Source organism: Anolis carolinensis, chromosome 1 (assembly GCF_035594765.1).
Source record: "Anolis carolinensis isolate JA03-04 chromosome 1, rAnoCar3.1.pri, whole genome shotgun sequence".
In the NCBI taxonomy this organism is placed as follows: Eukaryota; Metazoa; Chordata; class Lepidosauria; order Squamata; family Dactyloidae; genus Anolis; species Anolis carolinensis.
In genome coordinates this window covers 350,729,245-350,748,219 of record NC_085841.1, presented here as the reverse complement: position 1 = coordinate 350,748,219, position 18,975 = coordinate 350,729,245, and the positions used below count along the sequence as shown (strand labels likewise).

The window sequence follows — 18,975 nt, the reverse complement described above, 5'->3', positions numbered from 1 at the left end:
AGAGAAATAAAAGTAGTAAACAAACACAAGACCACAGCGTATCCTTGCATTTCCCTAACATCAGCAATGTGTATTAGGCGTTTACAAAACATAACATAAATTCCAAGTTTAGACTTGGATCCCATTTCATAATATTTGATTAAATACATGCAACCATTCCAAAATTAAAAAAAACAAAATCGAAAAACTCATGCTATTTCTGGTCCAAAGAATTCAGATAAGGAATACTCAATTGTACCTGGATTTTTTTTTCAACTAATGAATTCAGAGGGCTAGTTTTGATATAGATCAACCCAAATTTGACTCTACACTAGACTTTCTCTTCCTAGCACCCTTCACAGGTATTAGGGATTCATTTTGGCCATCACAGCCCCAAATCAGTCACGGAGCAGACCACATACCTTCATGTTTTAGAGCAGATTTGGCATGGCCTATTGCTTCCCATGGCGATGGGATGTCCAGGAAGACAGCATCAGCGACATCAGTGACACCAAACCCATTTTTGCAGACATCCTGGTTCTTCACAGTCACCAAATGATCTACCTTGTGTTCTCGAAACTCCTCAATAGCCTTCTCAGCTCTCTGTTGGTGGAACTCCACTGTATACAGATGCCCCGTTGGAGCAATTGTCCGGATGATCGCATGCGATAGGGAACCACTTCCAGTACCTAGAAAGAAAAAAACAGCCACTGAAAGAATGTTTTTTCTGAGTACACATGCATGGGTGCAAATAAAGGAGGACACATGGAAGCTACATATGATCCCGATTCCCCAGTCTACAGCAAGAGCCTGGGGAAGGAACATCAGTAGATCTCTGAACACTGGCAAGAGATTGGGAGCACTTTCTATTTAACATTTGGGCGAGGAACTCTGTCACAGGGTGAGGCAGATTCCAAACCCTGCAACCCTTTGAAGTTTGTATATTGCTATCAGATGTGGCCACTAGAAATGTAAAGAATATTCACAGATTTTCTTGTCTTTGAGAAAGGGTATCTCAAAAAGCATGCAACTCAGCCCTGACTATATGCAAGTAATAGCTACGTCAATTTAATTTGATCGGTACAGATGAAAAACAATTTCATTTGTTTGCAGATTGTCCCCCAATTTCCAACCATCATCATGGGAAGAATCTGACTTTTAAAAATATAAACATGGAGAAAATGAAGCACAGATTTCCCCATCTTGAATTATGCCTCCCTCCCAAAATACACGTCTGCTTCACAAGTGAAACCACAAGGCCTCTGTAACTTCACCCCACACAACTCGCTGAGTACAGTATTAGCCATTGATCGTGTTGCATGATAACAGCAGCAACCGCTCATGAGACCAGCTCAATCTGCAGAAGAATCTCATTAGAAGGCTCGGTTGCGTGACTAGGGACTTTTAGCATCCCAGGGAGTGTACCGATTTTTCTTGCTTCCCAGAGGATTAACTTGCTCTCACTCTGGGTCTGTTCCTATTCCCTGCCAGAATCAAACCAGAGGGGCATCAACACCGCAGGGTCAGGGAGAAGCAAAGGCAACAGCTTTGCACTCATAGCCATTTCCCCCTCGTCAATATTCTGCTACATTTTTAATCATCTGTCTTTGAAAATCTGTTCCTAAACCACTAGGGAAGAGGCTGTTCTTCTCTTTCCTTTCTAGGAACCCCCATTAGAAAGGTTTTGGCCCATTGCCTGGCCTTTGGGATTAATCACAAACCATGTGTATTTGCCAAGCCTGCAATCTTGATGGTGCTTTTAAATTAAAATTTTATTTTAATGGCAGGCACTTGTGGTTCTGACCAACAGGACAAACTCTTATGAGAGCAGGAGGCAACTTGCTAAACTGCCATCAAGAAGGTGCATTGCAAATATAGATTATAGCATAGCTAAAAACGTAAGAAAGGATCCAGCTAGCTCTACAAGTGGTCACCAAGAGCTCTTTGGCTTCTGGAGACAGAATGAGCTTTTGCTGTCAATACTATGGCTTCAATTGTTAGGCTACAGAAAGTTTATGAACTTCTCAGAATGCCAGGAATTGCTAACATAGTAGACATTAATAGGGGAAAGAAAATGGGAACAGATTGATAAGAAATGTTTGTTAGAAGCTCAAGAAGTGTCAGTGGAGTATGTCAAATGCACTTTTGAGTTACAGCAACCAAAAGACCTCCAAGTCTCTGTAATAAACAACCTTGCTCAAGTCCTGCAAGCTTGGAGTTGTGGCTTTCTTGATTGTCTATCCACTTGTAATTCAGTCATCCTATATTTACTGTTTTCTGTTGTAACGTGCCTTCAAGTCATTTCCAACTTATGGTGACACCAAGATGGCCCTATCACATTATTTTCTTTGCAATATTTGTTTAGAGGTGGCTTGCCATTCATTGCTTGATGTGCCCAAGGTCTCACTAGGTTTCCATGGCCAACTGAAGATTCAAACCCCAGTCTCCAGAGTCATAATCCAATGTTCAAACCATATACGCCAAGCGGGATCCACCTGACCAAGCATTATTGGCTTTTCTATTGTCTGGTCTTTTCACAATATGTCCAAAGTATGATCGTCTTGGTTCCGTGATCATGGCTTCTGAGACATCAGGCTTGATTTGGCCCGTTTATTTGTTACTTTTGCTAGCCAATAGTATAATCACAGTCAGTGACTGACTATACTGATCAAGGATAAATCTTTGATGAAACTCAAGAAAAATTGGGAGTTGTTTATTACTTTTTCACACTGATGGGGGCAATATAAATTGCAGGATTTATGAGTTACACAAATGTGGGTAAGCTGAGGATCTTGTCTAGTTTTTTTTCAGAGCTGTCTTTCCAAGTCCTATTATTCTTCTGATTTTTTCTAACACTGCACTAGTGAAAGATTTTCTATACTATCTCATACCTGCAAAAATGCAGAATACAAGTTATAGTGTTTTGATTTAGGCCGCTAATGCTGGGGGCGGGTGTAGATCTTTTTCAGATAGCCCTGCCTCCATCTTCAGCTATTGTTCTTGCCAATGTTTTGTTCTCATAACAGCAGGAACATTTGAAGTGCATACCCTTATACAAATTAGTATTCCCTGAACAGCACACAAGATAAAGAAGTTTAACACATGTTCATCTATCTCCTTCTCTGTCTACTCCTCAGACAAACCCTCCATTAGCTAACTTAATATTGTCTTGTGCTTACACTCAAATAAGCTTTTGTATCCAGTTATGACTTTCTCTAGGCTCCAATTTTATTTGTGTACAAATGGGAGGCTGCAAGAGGATTAAAAAACTAGAATGTCCCTTTCTCCATCTGAGGCTGCACCAGGAAATTAATTCAAAATTCTTTGGGTTTTTTTGAGGATGCAGGACTGTCCAAAAAGCATTACATTTTGGCACTTCTAAAATAGGCAGATTGAGCATGCCTAATCCAGAATTCCAAAATCTGAAAAACTCCAAAATCCGAAGTTGTTGACATGGGTGGTTGAGATAATAACACTTTTGCTTTCTGATGGTACAATGTGCACAAACTTCATTTTGTGCACAAAATTATTTAAAAATATCAAATAAAATTACTTTCAGACTATGTGTATATGAAACAAAAACAATTTTAGACTCGAATCCCATCTCCAAGAGATCTCATTATCTACGTACAGTAAGACCCAAAGAGAATTTCCTATTATTTGTGATTTTGTATGCAAAGTCCAGGAAAGCATTTGAAAAATCAAAAATATCCAAAATCCACCACACTTTCGGAAAAGGGATACTCAATCTTTACATCAGAGCTTTCCAAGCATTTCATGTTGGTGACACACTTTTTAGATAAGCATCATTCCAAAAAATAGTAATTCACATTCACCAGAGGTTAAACTAAGCTCTTTTAAGAGATACGGACACATACATAAATTGTAAAAATGAAATGTATGGGGATACAACATATTCCATGAAAACTTTTCATTTATATTTTTTCATAACTTTACTGATTTTGATGTTCAGAATATAACTTGTTTCATTACTCATCATTCTGTCATTATGGAGCATGGATTGATTTAGGATTGATTTGTAAGACAACGGAGTAACAATTGAAATAATTCATTCTAAACTCTTCTAGAAATGCCATTAAACCCCTTTGAAGAATGACTTTCGAATGAAGAAATGATACTTGCTTCACCAATAAAGTTGTTCCTACTTATGATGTTATTTTTACATACAATTTCCATATACACATATTATAAGCCTCCCAGCTCATTACAGATAACTACATCAAGCAATTACAAAACCTGTAACTCATTGGCTAAGATCCTGTTTGAAGCTGGAGGAGAGCTAAGTTGCAGCAGCTTACTGATGTGGAGATCCAGAGAAAGAAGATGAAGATACCCACTGCAGCAGGGGAGGAAAAACACATATCCATGGGCATAATCTGTCCTGTGATAGGTCTAGAGAAATTTCTCCCTTCTAGGTTCCTTCCTATCTCAATTGCAAGGGTTAACACAAGGGGAAGAATGTCTATTTTGACCCACATTTGAGATACACCCAGAGACTTTCCATCTCACTTGTTATGCTGCTGGAGAGAATGTTTACCTGCTCTCTCTGTAGAGAGGAACTGGAAATGTGTATCCAAAGGACGACGAAGTATGGACACAGAAGAGCAGACACTCACTTCCAGATAGCATCTGTCCTGTGTGATTGGCCCCAGGGCAGCAGTCCAGCCTAAAACAGTTCTCTGAACTGGCAATTGAAAAAAAATCCAAGACAGTTGCTGGAGGATGGAAGCCTCTTTCCTCAAACCCAGCACAGAAATGCAATGGGTTCCTGTAGGAAGGTTGGAGCTCTCCATTCCACCTCTTCCAGCCCCTAGCAAGCTAGTAAATGTTTTGCAAGCTATTAACTTTAGTGACCCTATTTATGAGGCAGCCCTATAAATGTCTATATAAAAGCTACATAATAGTACACAGTTGCTAGAAAGGAGAGAGAATGGTATGTAATGCCTGTGTTCTTCCTAGGAGTTTGTTTGGAGAGGTATTGGCTGAACAGGAGGAGTATAACATTGCTGCCCTTCATCTGGGCCCATGTTTCTCTCCACCAATTTTCCCATCTTGGTCATAGTACCCAAGATTTGTCAAAGGAGAATCTTTGACAAATGAAAGATCTTCTTCTCATCTACTATGGTCTGTAGGCAAGCCCTGATAATTTGCAATGGCTTCCCCTCTCCTAAACCCTACCCTTAGGGCAAGAGTACATTTTCTCTAGATACTTGGTGCCTATGCTCGACTCTAATGTTCTCCCCAAAAGGTGTTGCTTCCAAAATGGCAAATCACATTCTCAAACATCTCATCATGGTGTGGGCTTTATAATTTGCAATTTAAATATAATCCCCCCAAGTTATTTGGGACTTTTAACACAGATTTCCCACCTCTTTCCAATGTTTAAATTTTTTTTATAGTTCACAGCAGATCCAGAACATAAATTAGATTTCAATGTCAAAATATACCAATTAAATAGCAAATCTGGCAAGGACATAATTTATGTATCTCTTTGTAGTGAATTGAGGTAAGGGGCTCTGGGGGCTCCCTGACGGAGTCACATATGGCTCACACTTTGACCACCCTTGTTCCCCAGAAGCCATCCTGAAGGAAGTGTTCACTGTCTCCAGTCAATGGGGATCCCAGTCATAGCTTGCTCCCTACCACTTCCAGGTCTTGCCTACGTTTAGGAAAAAGGGACCAAGACTGGCAATAGTTAGTATCCTCAAGCAATAACCTGAACCTTCACGTTGCCTTCAGGTGGTGGAAAGAATGGGGCCTTCATAGAGGAGTGTATATACTACCTTCTCACTTCCACAGTTTGGGTGAGGTCATAACTCACTTGTACAACATTATCTTTGCACGTAAAAGGTCTCATGCTCACTGACAAAAATGAAGACAAAGCCAAATGGAAGAGAAAAAGAACAGAAAACTATACCAAACGCCTGGATAGTCACTGTCAGACAAAGCTCACAATACATTTACACAGATACCATTATCCACGATTTAAAACTATTTTGTAAAAATCCAAAAGGCAATCCTGCTTTTGAAATTTTATGTTAGAGACATCATTTTACAGTAGTCTCGCTTATCCGACATAAATGGGCGGGCAGAACGCTGGATAAGCAAAAATGTTGGATAATACAGAGAGATTAAGAAAAAGCCAATTAAATGTCAAATTGCGTTATGATTTTACAAATTAAGCACCAAAACATCATGTTTTACAACAAATCGACAGAAAAAGCAGTTCAATATACGGTAATGTTATGTAGTAATTACTGCATTTACGAATTTAGCACCAAAACATCGCAATGTATTGAAAACATTGACTACAAAAACACTGACTAATAAAAGGCAGGCTGTGTTGGGTAATACAGAACATTGGATAAGTGAAGGTTGGATAAGCGAGACTCTACTGTACTTGACTTTTGAGCATCCCCAGATTTTGGTGGGGTCTGGAACCAGACCCCAGCAGATATCAATGTACTTGTCTTTTCATTCATCTCTTGGGCTGGAGAAAGAAAACCAACAACCTCCAACAGCTTAGGCTAACAATCCAAGCTGTATCACATCAATTAATTATTAATTAATTCCAAGCCAGAGCTGGGGAAAGTTACTTTTTTGAATTTCAGCTGTCAGAATCTCCTAGGTTTTACTTTAACCAGAGGGTTAAGGAAGTTGTAGTCCAAAAGTAACTTTCACCAGCTTTGTATTCTTCCACTGCTGCCTAAATCTGAACAGGCATCCTTTAAAAAAAAAAAAAAAACCTTAATGTGTGAGATTTAGAGTTGAACAGGTCCTTACATTCCCAAGTGGCTGCAAACATAAATCATAGTTGGAGGGCTGTAAATAAAAATCCATTTACTCATCAATCTTACCCATACAACATATTCACACATAAAAGAGAACAGAAATGGGGCATAACACACTCCTTCCCCTTGACTTCTGGAAACGAAACTTCTCAATTTACATACAGATCACATCAACACACCAAGATATCCTCTTCCCCAAAATAACCATCATCGGGACATGATGGGATCTTGCCACTGCAGTGAAAGCTTGGCTGAAACTCCAAGGCCTCCTTTCTCCCAGTCTATGGCATGCCAGGTGTTCTTCCCCAAACAGCAAGGTAACCCAGCAATTCCTGCCCAAGTTGCCCTGATGAAACTCTTTTTTAAAACTGTACGTCTGCCCTTTAGTTCTCCCAGAACACATCAATCATGCATGTGCTCAGTGTACGAATGAGTGCAGAATCTAGGTTGCTTTCTGCTGTTGCTGTAAAGTGCTGGTCTCAGCGGCCCCAGTTGCTGCTCCAGGAGTCAGCTATGCATACAAATGTCATCTGCAGACCACACAACTCAGATCCTCTTATACCAACAGTTGCTGTTCCCGAGCCACACCACTACAGCAAGCTAGATTAAATATTAAATAAGGCTTTAATGTTATGCACATGCAAATTAAATCACTGTTTTCTGAAATTCATGACTCATCCTTCCCCAGGGGCTGGGGGGATTCCACCTGCACAAACCTACTTGTCTCGTGCCTCCAGAGACCAGTGTCTACCCTTCAGGCTTGAATAGTTGCTCACAGGCTTTCCTTTTGGATTACATTTCCCAAAATCCCACAATCAGAAAGGCGCCTGGTGGTCATGATGGCTGGCAGATTCTGGAATCCATACCCCAAACCCTAACTTTTCCAGGCTAGCTCTCCATCTTTCTTTCATTCATTCATTCTCTCTCCTCTCCCTTTCTCCAACCTCTCTCACACACACTTTCTCACATAGGACGTTTGGAAAGACTATACAAGTTAAGTCTCCCTCACCGGGAAATTTGAAATATCTTAAAACTCAAGGTTGATATTTTGATATATTTTACCAGCACATCTACCCTGGAATATATTCCCAGGGTTGAGGGACCTCTTTCAAGCTAAGCACATAATTCAATTTCTGAGAAATTCTCAATGGCCACGTTGGAACGAGTGGAGACAAAAGCAAAAACTGAAACCAAAAGTACCAGCATATTTCTTCGCTTAGAGCAGGGGTCCCCAAACTTTTTAAACAGGGGGCCAGTTCACTATCCTTCGGACCACTGGAGGGCCGGACTATAGTTGGCCACTGAGCATTAATAATAATAATAATAAACCACTGGCAGAAACCAGTGCAGGTGGTCCCGGTGGTGATGGGCACACTGGGTGCCATGCCAAAAGATCTCAGCTGGCATTTGGAAACAATAGACATTGACAAAATTATGATCTGCCGACTGCAAAAGGCCACCCTGCTGGGATCTGCACGCATCATCCGAAAATACATCACACAGTCCTAGACACTTGGGAAGTGTTCGATTTGTGATTTTGTGAAACGAAATCCAGCATATCTATCTTGTTTGCTGTGTCATACAACAACAATAATTAATAACAATAATAATAATAAAAAGAGGGTTGGAAGAGACCCTTTGGGCCATTGAGTCCAACCCCCTTCTGCCTCTGTGCACCGAAAGCACAAGCAAAGCCACCCAGCCTCAATGTTAATAATAATAATTAATAATAATAATAATAATAAAGAGGGTTGGAAGAGACCCTTTGGGCCATTGAGTCCAACCCCCTTCTGCCTCTGTGCACCGAATGTCAAGGACAGAACGCCACAAGGTTCAAGATAACAGAGTTTATTGGATTACAGAACTCAAAAATGCCCGTAAAATACAAGGGCCAGGCAGTATTAGCCTTTAGGAGCAAAAAGGGGCAAGGAAAAACGTTCAAAAGATAAACCGGATTAAACCGGAGTTTAATCCGGGTAAAAACAAACTGCTTGCTTCAGCCTGGGGATAAACAAAACAAAAGCCGAGGAACAAAAGATACAAAAGAATGCAACTAATTGGCAGCAGATTCCTCTCTGCTGCCAACACTGTGCTTAGAGTAACTTGCGTCGCTCCCACACACACAGCAGACAGGATTTCCAACACGAACAGATCAGCCAAGGATTGTAGCAGTAGAGTAGACCCAGTTCCTTTCCGTAGTTCAAAGCCAGAAGCAGACGTTTGTAGATTCCAAGTCCAAGAAGGGGGGAAGACAAGCCGTGGTCAGTTCAGTCCGAGTTTTCAAAACAGGAGATGGCGTCCGTCAAGAAGACGACGGAAGGTCAAGGTCTCAGCACAGGAAAACACACCAGTCTTCAGGAAAGCGTCCCACACAGATCCCAAGCGTTCGTCCAGATTACCTTGCCCAACGCAATTTGCAATTGCTCCCAAGCCCCATTTTATGCCAGTTACAAATCCTCATCACTGTCAGCTGTCCTCCTTAACCCGGGCGTTTCCTCATCACTTTCCTCATCAGAGCTGGAATACCTCTGACTACGCCCCACAGCATCTCCAGCTGTGGATCCCGTCCCATCCCTCCAGCTAAGCCATGGGTCTAATCCTGAAGGTCCCCATTCATCTTCTATCCCATCATGACCAGTGGCACCCAATTCCTCCCTTACCCGAGTCCAATCCATCTCATCCTCCTCCGAGCTAACCAGCCCCTCCTCCATTCTCTCCGTAAACCCCTCAAAAGACTCTTCGTCAGATGGTGCTGCAAAAATGTCTCGCAGTCTTTTTCTTTCTCGCTCCTCGAGAGTATCTGACTCTCGAGGAGTCTTACGCCCACGTCTGTCAGTAACAGAGCCATGAGGCTCAATCATAACACTATCCCCTCTCACAAAGGCCTCCTCCCCCGATGGTGGAGAAGTGGCAGTGATACCCTCCGCTATAGCACCACGACGACTAGAGGTATCTAGTTTCAACAGCGAACGATGAAAGACTGGATGGACCTTTAAACTAGACGGTAAACGCAAACGAAACGCAACGGAAGAAATCTTTTTAACGATAGGAAAGGGACCCAAATATCGCGGCGCAAACTTTCCCCCAGCCTGTTTAATATGTTTGGAAGACAACCACACCAAATCCCCTTCTTCCAACTCCTCCCCTGCCTGCCTGTGGCGGTCAGCCTGAGTCTTTTGCGTTGCCTTAGCTTCCAACAGTAAGCGACGGGCAACATCATGCAATGCAGCCATTTCCGAAGAGCGATACACAGGGTCCGAAGAGACCACATTGGTCGACGGCGCCACACCTCCCCGTGGGTGAAAACCATAAGTTAGCTCAAATGGCGTATGCTGACTAGACGTGTGCACCGCATTATTGTAAGCGAACTCCGCCACCGGTAACCACTTCACCCAAGCCGTGGGTTGATCTAAACAAAAACAACGCAAATACTGCTCTAAGAGCCCATTAACCCGTTCCGACTGTCCATCCGTCTGCGGATGAAAGGCTGAAGAAACGTTTAACTTAGTCCCTAAGCACTCATGGAAATGTTTCCAAAAGCGTGACACAAATTGCGGAGCCCTATCTGAAATAATCACCTCGGGTGCTCCGTGCAAACGATAGATGTGCTTAGTAAATAGTAAGGCCAACGTAGGGGCCGCCGGAATGGTTGAACAAGGAATAAAATGAGCCAGTTTGCTAAATAAATCCACCACCACCCAAATACAAGTATAACCCCCAGACTTAGGCAAATCTGAAATAAAATCCATGGAAATGATTTGCCATGGCCTCTCCGGAACAGGTAGAGACGACAGCAACCCTCTAGGGCGCCCAACAGGCGTCTTACTCTGCTGGCAAACAGCGCAGCTGTCACAAAAGCGCAGAATGTCTTGCCGCATCTTTGGCCACCAGTAGCTCCTGGTGATAAGCTGTACGGTCTTGAACCTGCCAAAGTGCCCAGCCATGGGTTCGTCATGGTGGGCTCTAATCACCTCCAACCTGAGGGCCCCCACTGGTACGTAGACCTGCCCCCTGCGTACCAATATTCCGTCTTGATCTTGTAGATGCGGCAGTATTGTACGGTTACCTGCTGATAGCAGCATCAGTTGCTCCTGAGTCCACACATCATCCCTCTGAGCCTCAAGGATCTGGTCATGTAACCCAAGCTCATTATCTACAACACATAGAGAGGCAGTAGGCAAGATGGTCTGACATACTACCTGCTCATTGGTCTTAAACTCCGGCTTGCGGGATAAAGCATCGGCCCGCAAGTTTGCCTTCCCCTCCACGAACTGCACCTTGAAGTTAAACCTGGAGAAAAACAAAGCCCATCGGATTTGACGCTGGTTTAACTTCTTTGCTGTTTGTAAGTGCTCTAAATTCTTGTGATCAGATCTGACCACGATCTGGTGCCGTGCCCCTTCAAGCCAGTGCCGCCACACCTCAAACGCCACCTTAATCGCCAACAACTCCTTCTCCCATATGGTATAGTTCTGCTCGAAGGGTGTTAGTTGCCGCGAGTAAAATCCACAGGGACGCAAGGTCCCTGAGGAATCCTTCTGAGACAATACAGCCCCCAACGCGTAGCTAGAAGCGTCCGCTTCTACCACGAACGGTTTGTCAACATCAGGATGTGTTAGTATGTTGTCCGATTGAAAACTAGACTTAAGTTGTAGAAACGCATCGTGAGCTTCCCGCCCCCACACAAATGGCTGTTTCTTACGCAGGAGCTGCGTCAAAGGTACCGTGAGCTTTGCAAAATTCGGAATAAACTCCCGGTAGTAATTAGCGAAACCTAAGAACCTTTGTACATCCTTCTTAGTCTTTAGCTCCTGCCATGAGTTAACGGCGTCGACCTTATGTGGATCCATTTTAAGTTCCCTACCTGACACTACATGACCTAGGAACTCCACTTCAGGCACATGAAAGACGCACTTGGAAGCCTTGGCGAAAAGCCCATTAGCCCGCAGACGGTGCAGAACCTGCTTGACATGTTGACGATGTTCTTTCTCGTCCTTAGAAAAAATCAAGATATCATCCAAATAAATCACTAAAAATTGGTCAATTAGGTCCCTGAACACATCGTTCATGAACCTCTGGAAGACCGCAGGAGCGTTGCAAAGTCCGAAAGGCATGACTCGGAACTCGTGGCATCCGAAACACGTGTTAAATGCCGTCTTCCATTCATCCCCTTCCCGTATACGGATTAAGTTATATGCCCCCCGCAGGTCAAGCTTGGTAAAAACCTTAGCCCCTTGCACCCTTGACAATAGTTCCGAGATTAAAGGTAGCGGGTACCTATCCCGAATGGTGTACTTGTTTAGGATCCGATAGTCGCAGACCAGCCTAAGTTCCCCAGTCTTTTTGGCTACAAAGAATACTGGTGCCGCAGTTGGAGAGCTAGATGGGCGAATAAACCCCTTGGCTAAATTTTCATCTAGAAACTCCCTCAAAGCTTGCCTTTCCGGTACAGTCAAGGCATACAGCCTTCCTGCTGGCAATTTCGCACCTTCTGCTAACTTGATGGCGCAATCATATGGCCTATGCGGTGGTAATTTGTCCGCTTCTCTTTTACAAAATACATCAGAGAACTCCCCATACTCAGCAGGCACTCCCTCCATATCAGATTGAGTAACATTCAGAGTGCAACAATCCTGCCTCTTTAAGGTCACTTTACGTGTCGCCCAATCTACTTGTGGGTTTACTACAGCTAGCCAATCCATCCCCAGGATCACATCATATCTAGGCAAGCTCGTAATATCCCACACAAACGTTCCCGTTACTCCCTGCACCTCCCACATTACTGCTGAGGTTTCATGGTTAACCACCCCAGTCTCCAGCAGTCTCCCATCTGCTCCTTCCACCCACACGTCGCATGCCTTGCGCACTCTAGGAATGCCATGCTTCTTAGCAAACTCAATATCTACATAAGAGACCGTAGCCCCTGAGTCCAGCAGTGCCAAAGTAGAAACAAGTTCCCTTCCCCCAACAGATAATGTAATGGGTACGAAAACATGCTTCCTCCCCTCAGTTGACTGCTTGAGGAGCCCTAGTGCGTTGGACTCACGTCGCACTAGGGCTGGCCTTTTCCCGAAAGCTGAGAAGGTTTCACATTACAGTTTTTGGCAAAATGCCCCGCATTCCCACAGTACAAACACAACCCCAGCTGCCTCCTACGGCTCTTTTCCTCTGTAGACAGCTTTTTAAAGACCCCAAGCTCCATAGGCTCTTCCCCCATCACCACAGGTGCCCTGGTAATATGCATGGGTGGCGCACACATTGCTTTCGAGTGTTTACGAGCCTCGAACCTTGCGTCTAAACGCAGCACCTTAGCTACTAAGGCGTCCCAATTTTCAGCCGGCTCCAAGCGTGCTAATTCATCCTGGAGCATATCACTTAACCCGGCAGTAAATAAAAGCATGAATGCATTTTCCCCCCAATCCAGCTGGTGGCGATACAGGTTAAACTTATTTAAGTAATCCAAAACAGTCCCCTTTCCCTGTTTCAACCGATACAGAGCCCACCCAGCATTCTCCGTGCGGAGAGGATCCCCAAAAGTGTCAGTTAATAACTGTTTGAAATTATTCAAATTGTCCTTGACTGGGTCATTTCCCAAAATTAAATTAGTGGCCCATTGTCCTGCGGGACCGGTCAACAAACTCAAAATAAATGCCACCTTGCTAGTGTCTGTAGGAAAAGCATGAGCACTGAGCTGGGAAAAATAAAGCTCCACTTGTGCCAAAAAGGTTGGCAACTTGCACCTGGTTCCGTCAAAGCGTTCAGGAGTCAAAACATGTCCTTTCACAGCATGAGCTGCTTGGCTGACGGTAAAAGCCGTTTGCAATTGGTCAAATTTGGCCCTTAACTCCTCCATCGTCTTCCTGACGGGTTTATTGCTGCAATAAACTTTTTATGGGCGTTGGGCAATCTGTCAAGGACAGAACGCCACAAGGTTCAAGATAACAGAGTTTATTGGATTACAGAACTCAAAAATGCCCGTAAAATACAAGGGCCAGGCAGTATTTGTCACGACCCAGGCTACAGAGCACCAATAACCATACGCAGAGGCCAGATTCTATCTAATAACTTTATTAAGGAAATATATAAAGTTAGTAAAAGCAAATGTAAAAGTTAGTCCAGAAGCAGACCTTTCAGGAAAGGTCAAAATTAGTCCAAAGAAATAATGTCCAATATGAAATATTAAGGTCCAAAGTTGTAATCCAATAACCGAAACACTCACTTTGCCAGGCAAAGTGAGGGGAGATGACAAGGTCCTTTAGTCCATGAACTTGAGCAAGGCTAGGAAATAACTTGATACTTGAAACAAGGCTTGAAACGTGGAACAAAGTAACGAGGAACAAGAACAAGGTCCGTGGAATAACTTGGTAAAATCCGTGAAACAAGGCAAGGTTTAGTCCTGGGAAACAAGGCAAGATCCGTAGGTAAACAAAGGCTGGGAAACAGGAGCGAAGGCTGGAAACAAGGCAAGGCTTGAGCAGGAATGAGGCTTGAATCGGAGCGCGCTGTCCAGACACAACTCGCTCCGGAGGCTGACGAATTGACTCCGCGAAGTTACTACGCGGGTAAAACACCTATATAGAGTCTAACTTTCCCGCAGAAGCAGCTCTCTGGGAACCAGAAACGAAAGTTAAACTCTGAGACCAGATGTTTGACTCCTTAAAGATTCTCACGAAAAGCAGACTTAATTGGGTACATTCTTAGCTGCTATTCTCGCACTCCTGCGCGAAGCTGCTTCCAAACCCCTCTGTTGTTTACAAAACTCATGGCGAGAGAACACGGGAGATGTAGGCTCAGGGTTTGTTTGACATACTTCTGGGACACAACTTTCTTGCAGGTGCAAGGTTCCCAGATCTGCCTGGGAAAGATCTGGCTGAGAAGATTCCAGTTCTGACTGGGAAGGTAAAAAACCCAAGTTTTCTTCTTCATCAGGCATTACAATGTCATGAGCAGGACTACAAGGCCCATGAGTCATCACAGTATTAGCCTTTAGGAGCAAAAAGGGGCAAGGAAAAACGTTCAAAAGATAAACCGGATTAAACCGGAGTTTAATCCGGGTAAAAACAAACTGCTTGCTTCAGCCTGGGGATAAACAAAACAAAAGCCGAGGAACAAAAGATACAAAAGAATGCAACTAATTGGCAGCAGATTCCTCTCTGCTGCCAACACTGTGCTTAGAGTAACTTGCGTCGCTCCCACACACACAGCAGACAGGATTTCCAACACGAACAGATCAGCCAAGGATTGTAGCAGTAGAGTAGACCCAGTTCCTTTCCGTAGTTCAAAGCCAGAAGCAGACGTTTGTAGATTCCAAGTCCAAGAAGGGGGGAAGACAAGCCGTGGTCAGTTCAGTCCGAGTTTTCAAAACAGGAGATGGCGTCCGTCAAGAAGACGACGGAAGGTCAAGGTCTCAGCACAGGAAAACACACCAGTCTTCAGGAAAGCGTCCCACACAGATCCCAAGCGTTCGTCCAGATTACCTTGCCCAACGCAATTTGCAATTGCTCCCAAGCCCCATTTTATGCCAGTTACAAATCCTCATCACTGTCAGCTGTCCTCCTTAACCCGGGCGTTTCCTCATCACTTTCCTCATCAGAGCTGGAACACCTCTGACTACGCCCCACAGCATCTCCAGCTGTGGATCCCGTCCCATCCCTCCAGCTAAGCCATGGGTCTAATCCTGAAGGTCCCCATTCATCTTCTATCCCATCATGACCAGTGGCACCCAATTCCTCCCTTACCCGAGTCCAATCCATCTCATCCTCCTCCGAGCTAACCAGCCCCTCCTCCATTCTCTCCGTAAACCCCTCAAAAGACTCTTCGTCAGATGGTGCTGCAAAAATGTCTCGCAGTCTTTTTCTTTCTCGCTCCTCGAGAGTATCTGACTCTCGAGGAGTCTTACGCCCACGTCTGTCAGTAACAGAGCCATGAGGCTCAATCATAACACCGAAGGCACAAGCAAAGCCACCCAGCCTCAATGTTAATAATAATAATTAATAATAATAATAATAATAATAATAATAATAAAGAGGGTTGGAAGAGACCCCTTGGGCCATTTAGTCCAACCCCCTTCTGCCTCTGTGCACCAAAAGCACAAGCAAAGCACCCCTGACAGATGGCCACCCAGCCTCAATGTTAATAATAATAATAATAATAATAATAATAATAATAATAATAATTGCATCATATAGTCCTAGACACTTGGGAAGTGTTCGACTTGTGATTTTGTTATACGAAATCCAGCATATCTATCTTGTTTGCTGTGTCATACAATGTTGTTGTGTCAATAATAATAATAATAATAAGGGTTGTAAGAGAAGAAGAGATCCCTTGGGTCATTTAGTCCAACCCCCTTCTGCCCTTGTGCCGTGGGGGCCGGATAAATAGCTTTGATGGGCCGCATCTGGCCCCCGGGCCTTAGTTTGGGGACCCCTGGCTTAGAGCTTTTGTTGCCAGTAATAACTAAGAATATGTACAGTAGTCTCTCACTTATCCAACATTCTGGATTATCCAACGCATTTCTGTAGTCAATGTTTTCAATATATCATGATATTTTGGTGCTAAATTCGTAAATACAGTAATTACTACATAGCATTACTGCATATTGAACTACTTTTTCTGTCAAATTTGTTGTATAACATGATGTTTTGGTGCTTAATTTGTAAAATCATAACCTAATTTGATGTTTAATAGGCTTTTCCTTAATCCCTCCTTATTATCCAACATATTCGCTTATCCAATGTTCTGCCAGCCCGTTTATGTTGGATAAGTGAGACTCTATTGTATTTCAGTATTTTAGAATGTAGGAAGATGAACAAAACCTGGAAGCCACCTAAATAAAGAGACATGGCCTTCTGGGAGCTCCACATCTGAACCTTTTCCCTTTCAGAAGGTCTAGGTTCAGCCCAAGGACTTCATGAAAAAGAGCTTTTCAAAATGTAAAATCTTTGCTCTCTTATGTGGTCAAGGCCCTCTTATACAAGGCCTTTCTCAAGCTCTCAAGACGCATGCTAGGACAGGACTCTGTATCTCATGTAACATCTTCTGCTTGTTGTTGCTCAATGGTTCATGGAACAGTGCCACGACCAATAACTCTTATCCTAATCTAAACATGGGATTCACCTTGTGCAAGGTAACCAGAGGCAAAAAGAAGACAGATCACTTATACTTTCAGTTCTGGTTCTGATTCTCAATTGCTGTCTTCCAAGTGTTCAGGACTTCAACTCCCACAAACTTCAGCCTATAGGAAGGGATTTTGTAAGTCAAGTCGAAAACATCTGGGAGACTCACTACTGAGGAAGAAGACATTTCACCGACATTCATTTGTTAAACTGAAATTTTCTACTCTATATAACTACAAAAAGTACAGGGACCCCTTCCTTTTGGCCATCCCAAAGCCACAATTCCTGTGACCATCTCAAAATGTGTGAGGGGTTTCCTTTAAAGAATGTTAACAACTTGCCAAGACAAAATAACAATCTCATGCCTTCCAGCTGTAGCTTGGCATTCATCACAAATGCAAAATAATTAGGAGCATTATACTACATCCAACTGAAAAATGTGCAAATGAGACACTTCTCACATATTGTGCGAGTACTTCCAATAATGTTCTTTGCACCTAGCAAATTGCCTGCATCTACCTCACAATATGTATGCTGCTGAGCAACTTACAACATTAAAAGCACCTGTAAGTAAAACAAGTCTGAGCAGTACAATATTAAAATACAAGTTCTAGAAGACGCAACGAAATACACTCATCATGTTGACTATTAGTTTCATCATTCAGTCAGATTCAACACCCTGAGTTCCTGGCACAAACACAATGAGATTTGCTTACAAAACTGCCTTACTCTAATTGGCATGTATTTAAAAATATCTTTGTCACTAATAAAATACAAGAATGAGCAGAAAGAAGTTACTACTGGTAGATCTCTATATGATGGACAATATAGATGGCAAAGGTTTCCAATTCCCAACCATTTTACAAGAGGAATCACAAAATGTTCCTCTTGCCTCATCACCAAATTATATGGTTGAAATGAAGATGCTGTGAAGAAAGCAGGAGCGTATTTTGGTAAATAAAGTCCAAGATGACTTTTGGGAAAGCCAAACACTAATAATAATTTTTTAAAAAATATTTGACTTTTATTTAAGAATGTTAAATCTTTTGGGCTATTTCAAATTTTGTTACACAATGTAATTAAAATTTATGTTTTTTATGGTTTAGATTTGGTTATTTTGTATTACTAGTCATTGTTTTTTTTTTTAAAAAAAAGAGTGAGATATAATATTACAGAATAATCCTGTACATTTTAGACAAAGGGAGAGACAACAAAATTTTTGCACAGTTAAATTTGTAACTAACTGATTAACCAAGCCTCTTCTGGAAAGCCAAATATACAAGTTTAAATGAAAATCTATACTATTCCACAAACAAAATCAAATATATAGGTTTACACTAAGATCTTATTATCCTACATACTGAGTAATTTCTGGGCCAGCAGAAAACAAGAAACCAATTTATCCCATTCACAAATATTTCTTTCTTTATCTCTATGTAACAAAATTTGAAACACTTTTTGTTCCTGGTTTGAAAGTGTAATTTCCTGTTTAATTGTGCGGTACTTTGAAAGTAGTTGTTATACTCCAGAAACTTTGTGTTTGTGGCTGCCACAAACTATGTTGAATTTCTTGAGACTCTATGAGCTATTTATTAAAAAAACTATACAAAATGTGCTGCAGGATGTCCCACAAAATCAAAGTTTTTGGAGTTTAATAAAGTCTTTCCATGTTTTTATGATAGAACCAACTGGGAAATGACATTTATAACCCAGGAACAAAAACTGTGTTACATAGGGCTATCGTATTTACTACAAGCTACCAAAAAAAGTATTTACAAACATCTGAGATTGAAACCACCATTTTGAATTTCCAAACCAATCTCTTTCATAATCTTTTGTGGCTAATGGGACTGCAGCATGACAATATTTCACCGTATTCTCTATTTCTGAGTTCAGAGCATCGAAATTTATTCAGTGGCTGAATTGTATACCAGGAATACAAATTTCCCACACAGAGGGGGAGAAACATCCTGCTGAATAAGGAAACAGGATGACAGATGGCATTTCAGCAGTCCAAGAAAGACTGGGCCGTGCCAAAAGGCTGCCAAAACTTACGTAATCATAAC

At 42.5% G+C, this 18,975-nt stretch overlaps 1 protein-coding gene across 4 annotated transcripts in view; it reads right to left on the bottom strand.

The window, feature by feature from the left end:
* The window catches only part of trmt61a (tRNA methyltransferase 61A), an 80,299-nt gene that overhangs the window by 34,087 nt on the left and 27,237 nt on the right, over positions 1-18,975 (bottom strand). For all 4 annotated transcript variants that reach the window (XM_062968540.1, XM_008115729.3, XM_008115728.2 and 1 more), the window contains exon 3: positions 402-668. In XM_062968540.1, the coding sequence (XP_062824610.1) occupies positions 402-668 (267 nt within the window). The remainder of the gene's footprint in view (positions 1-401; positions 669-18,975) is intronic.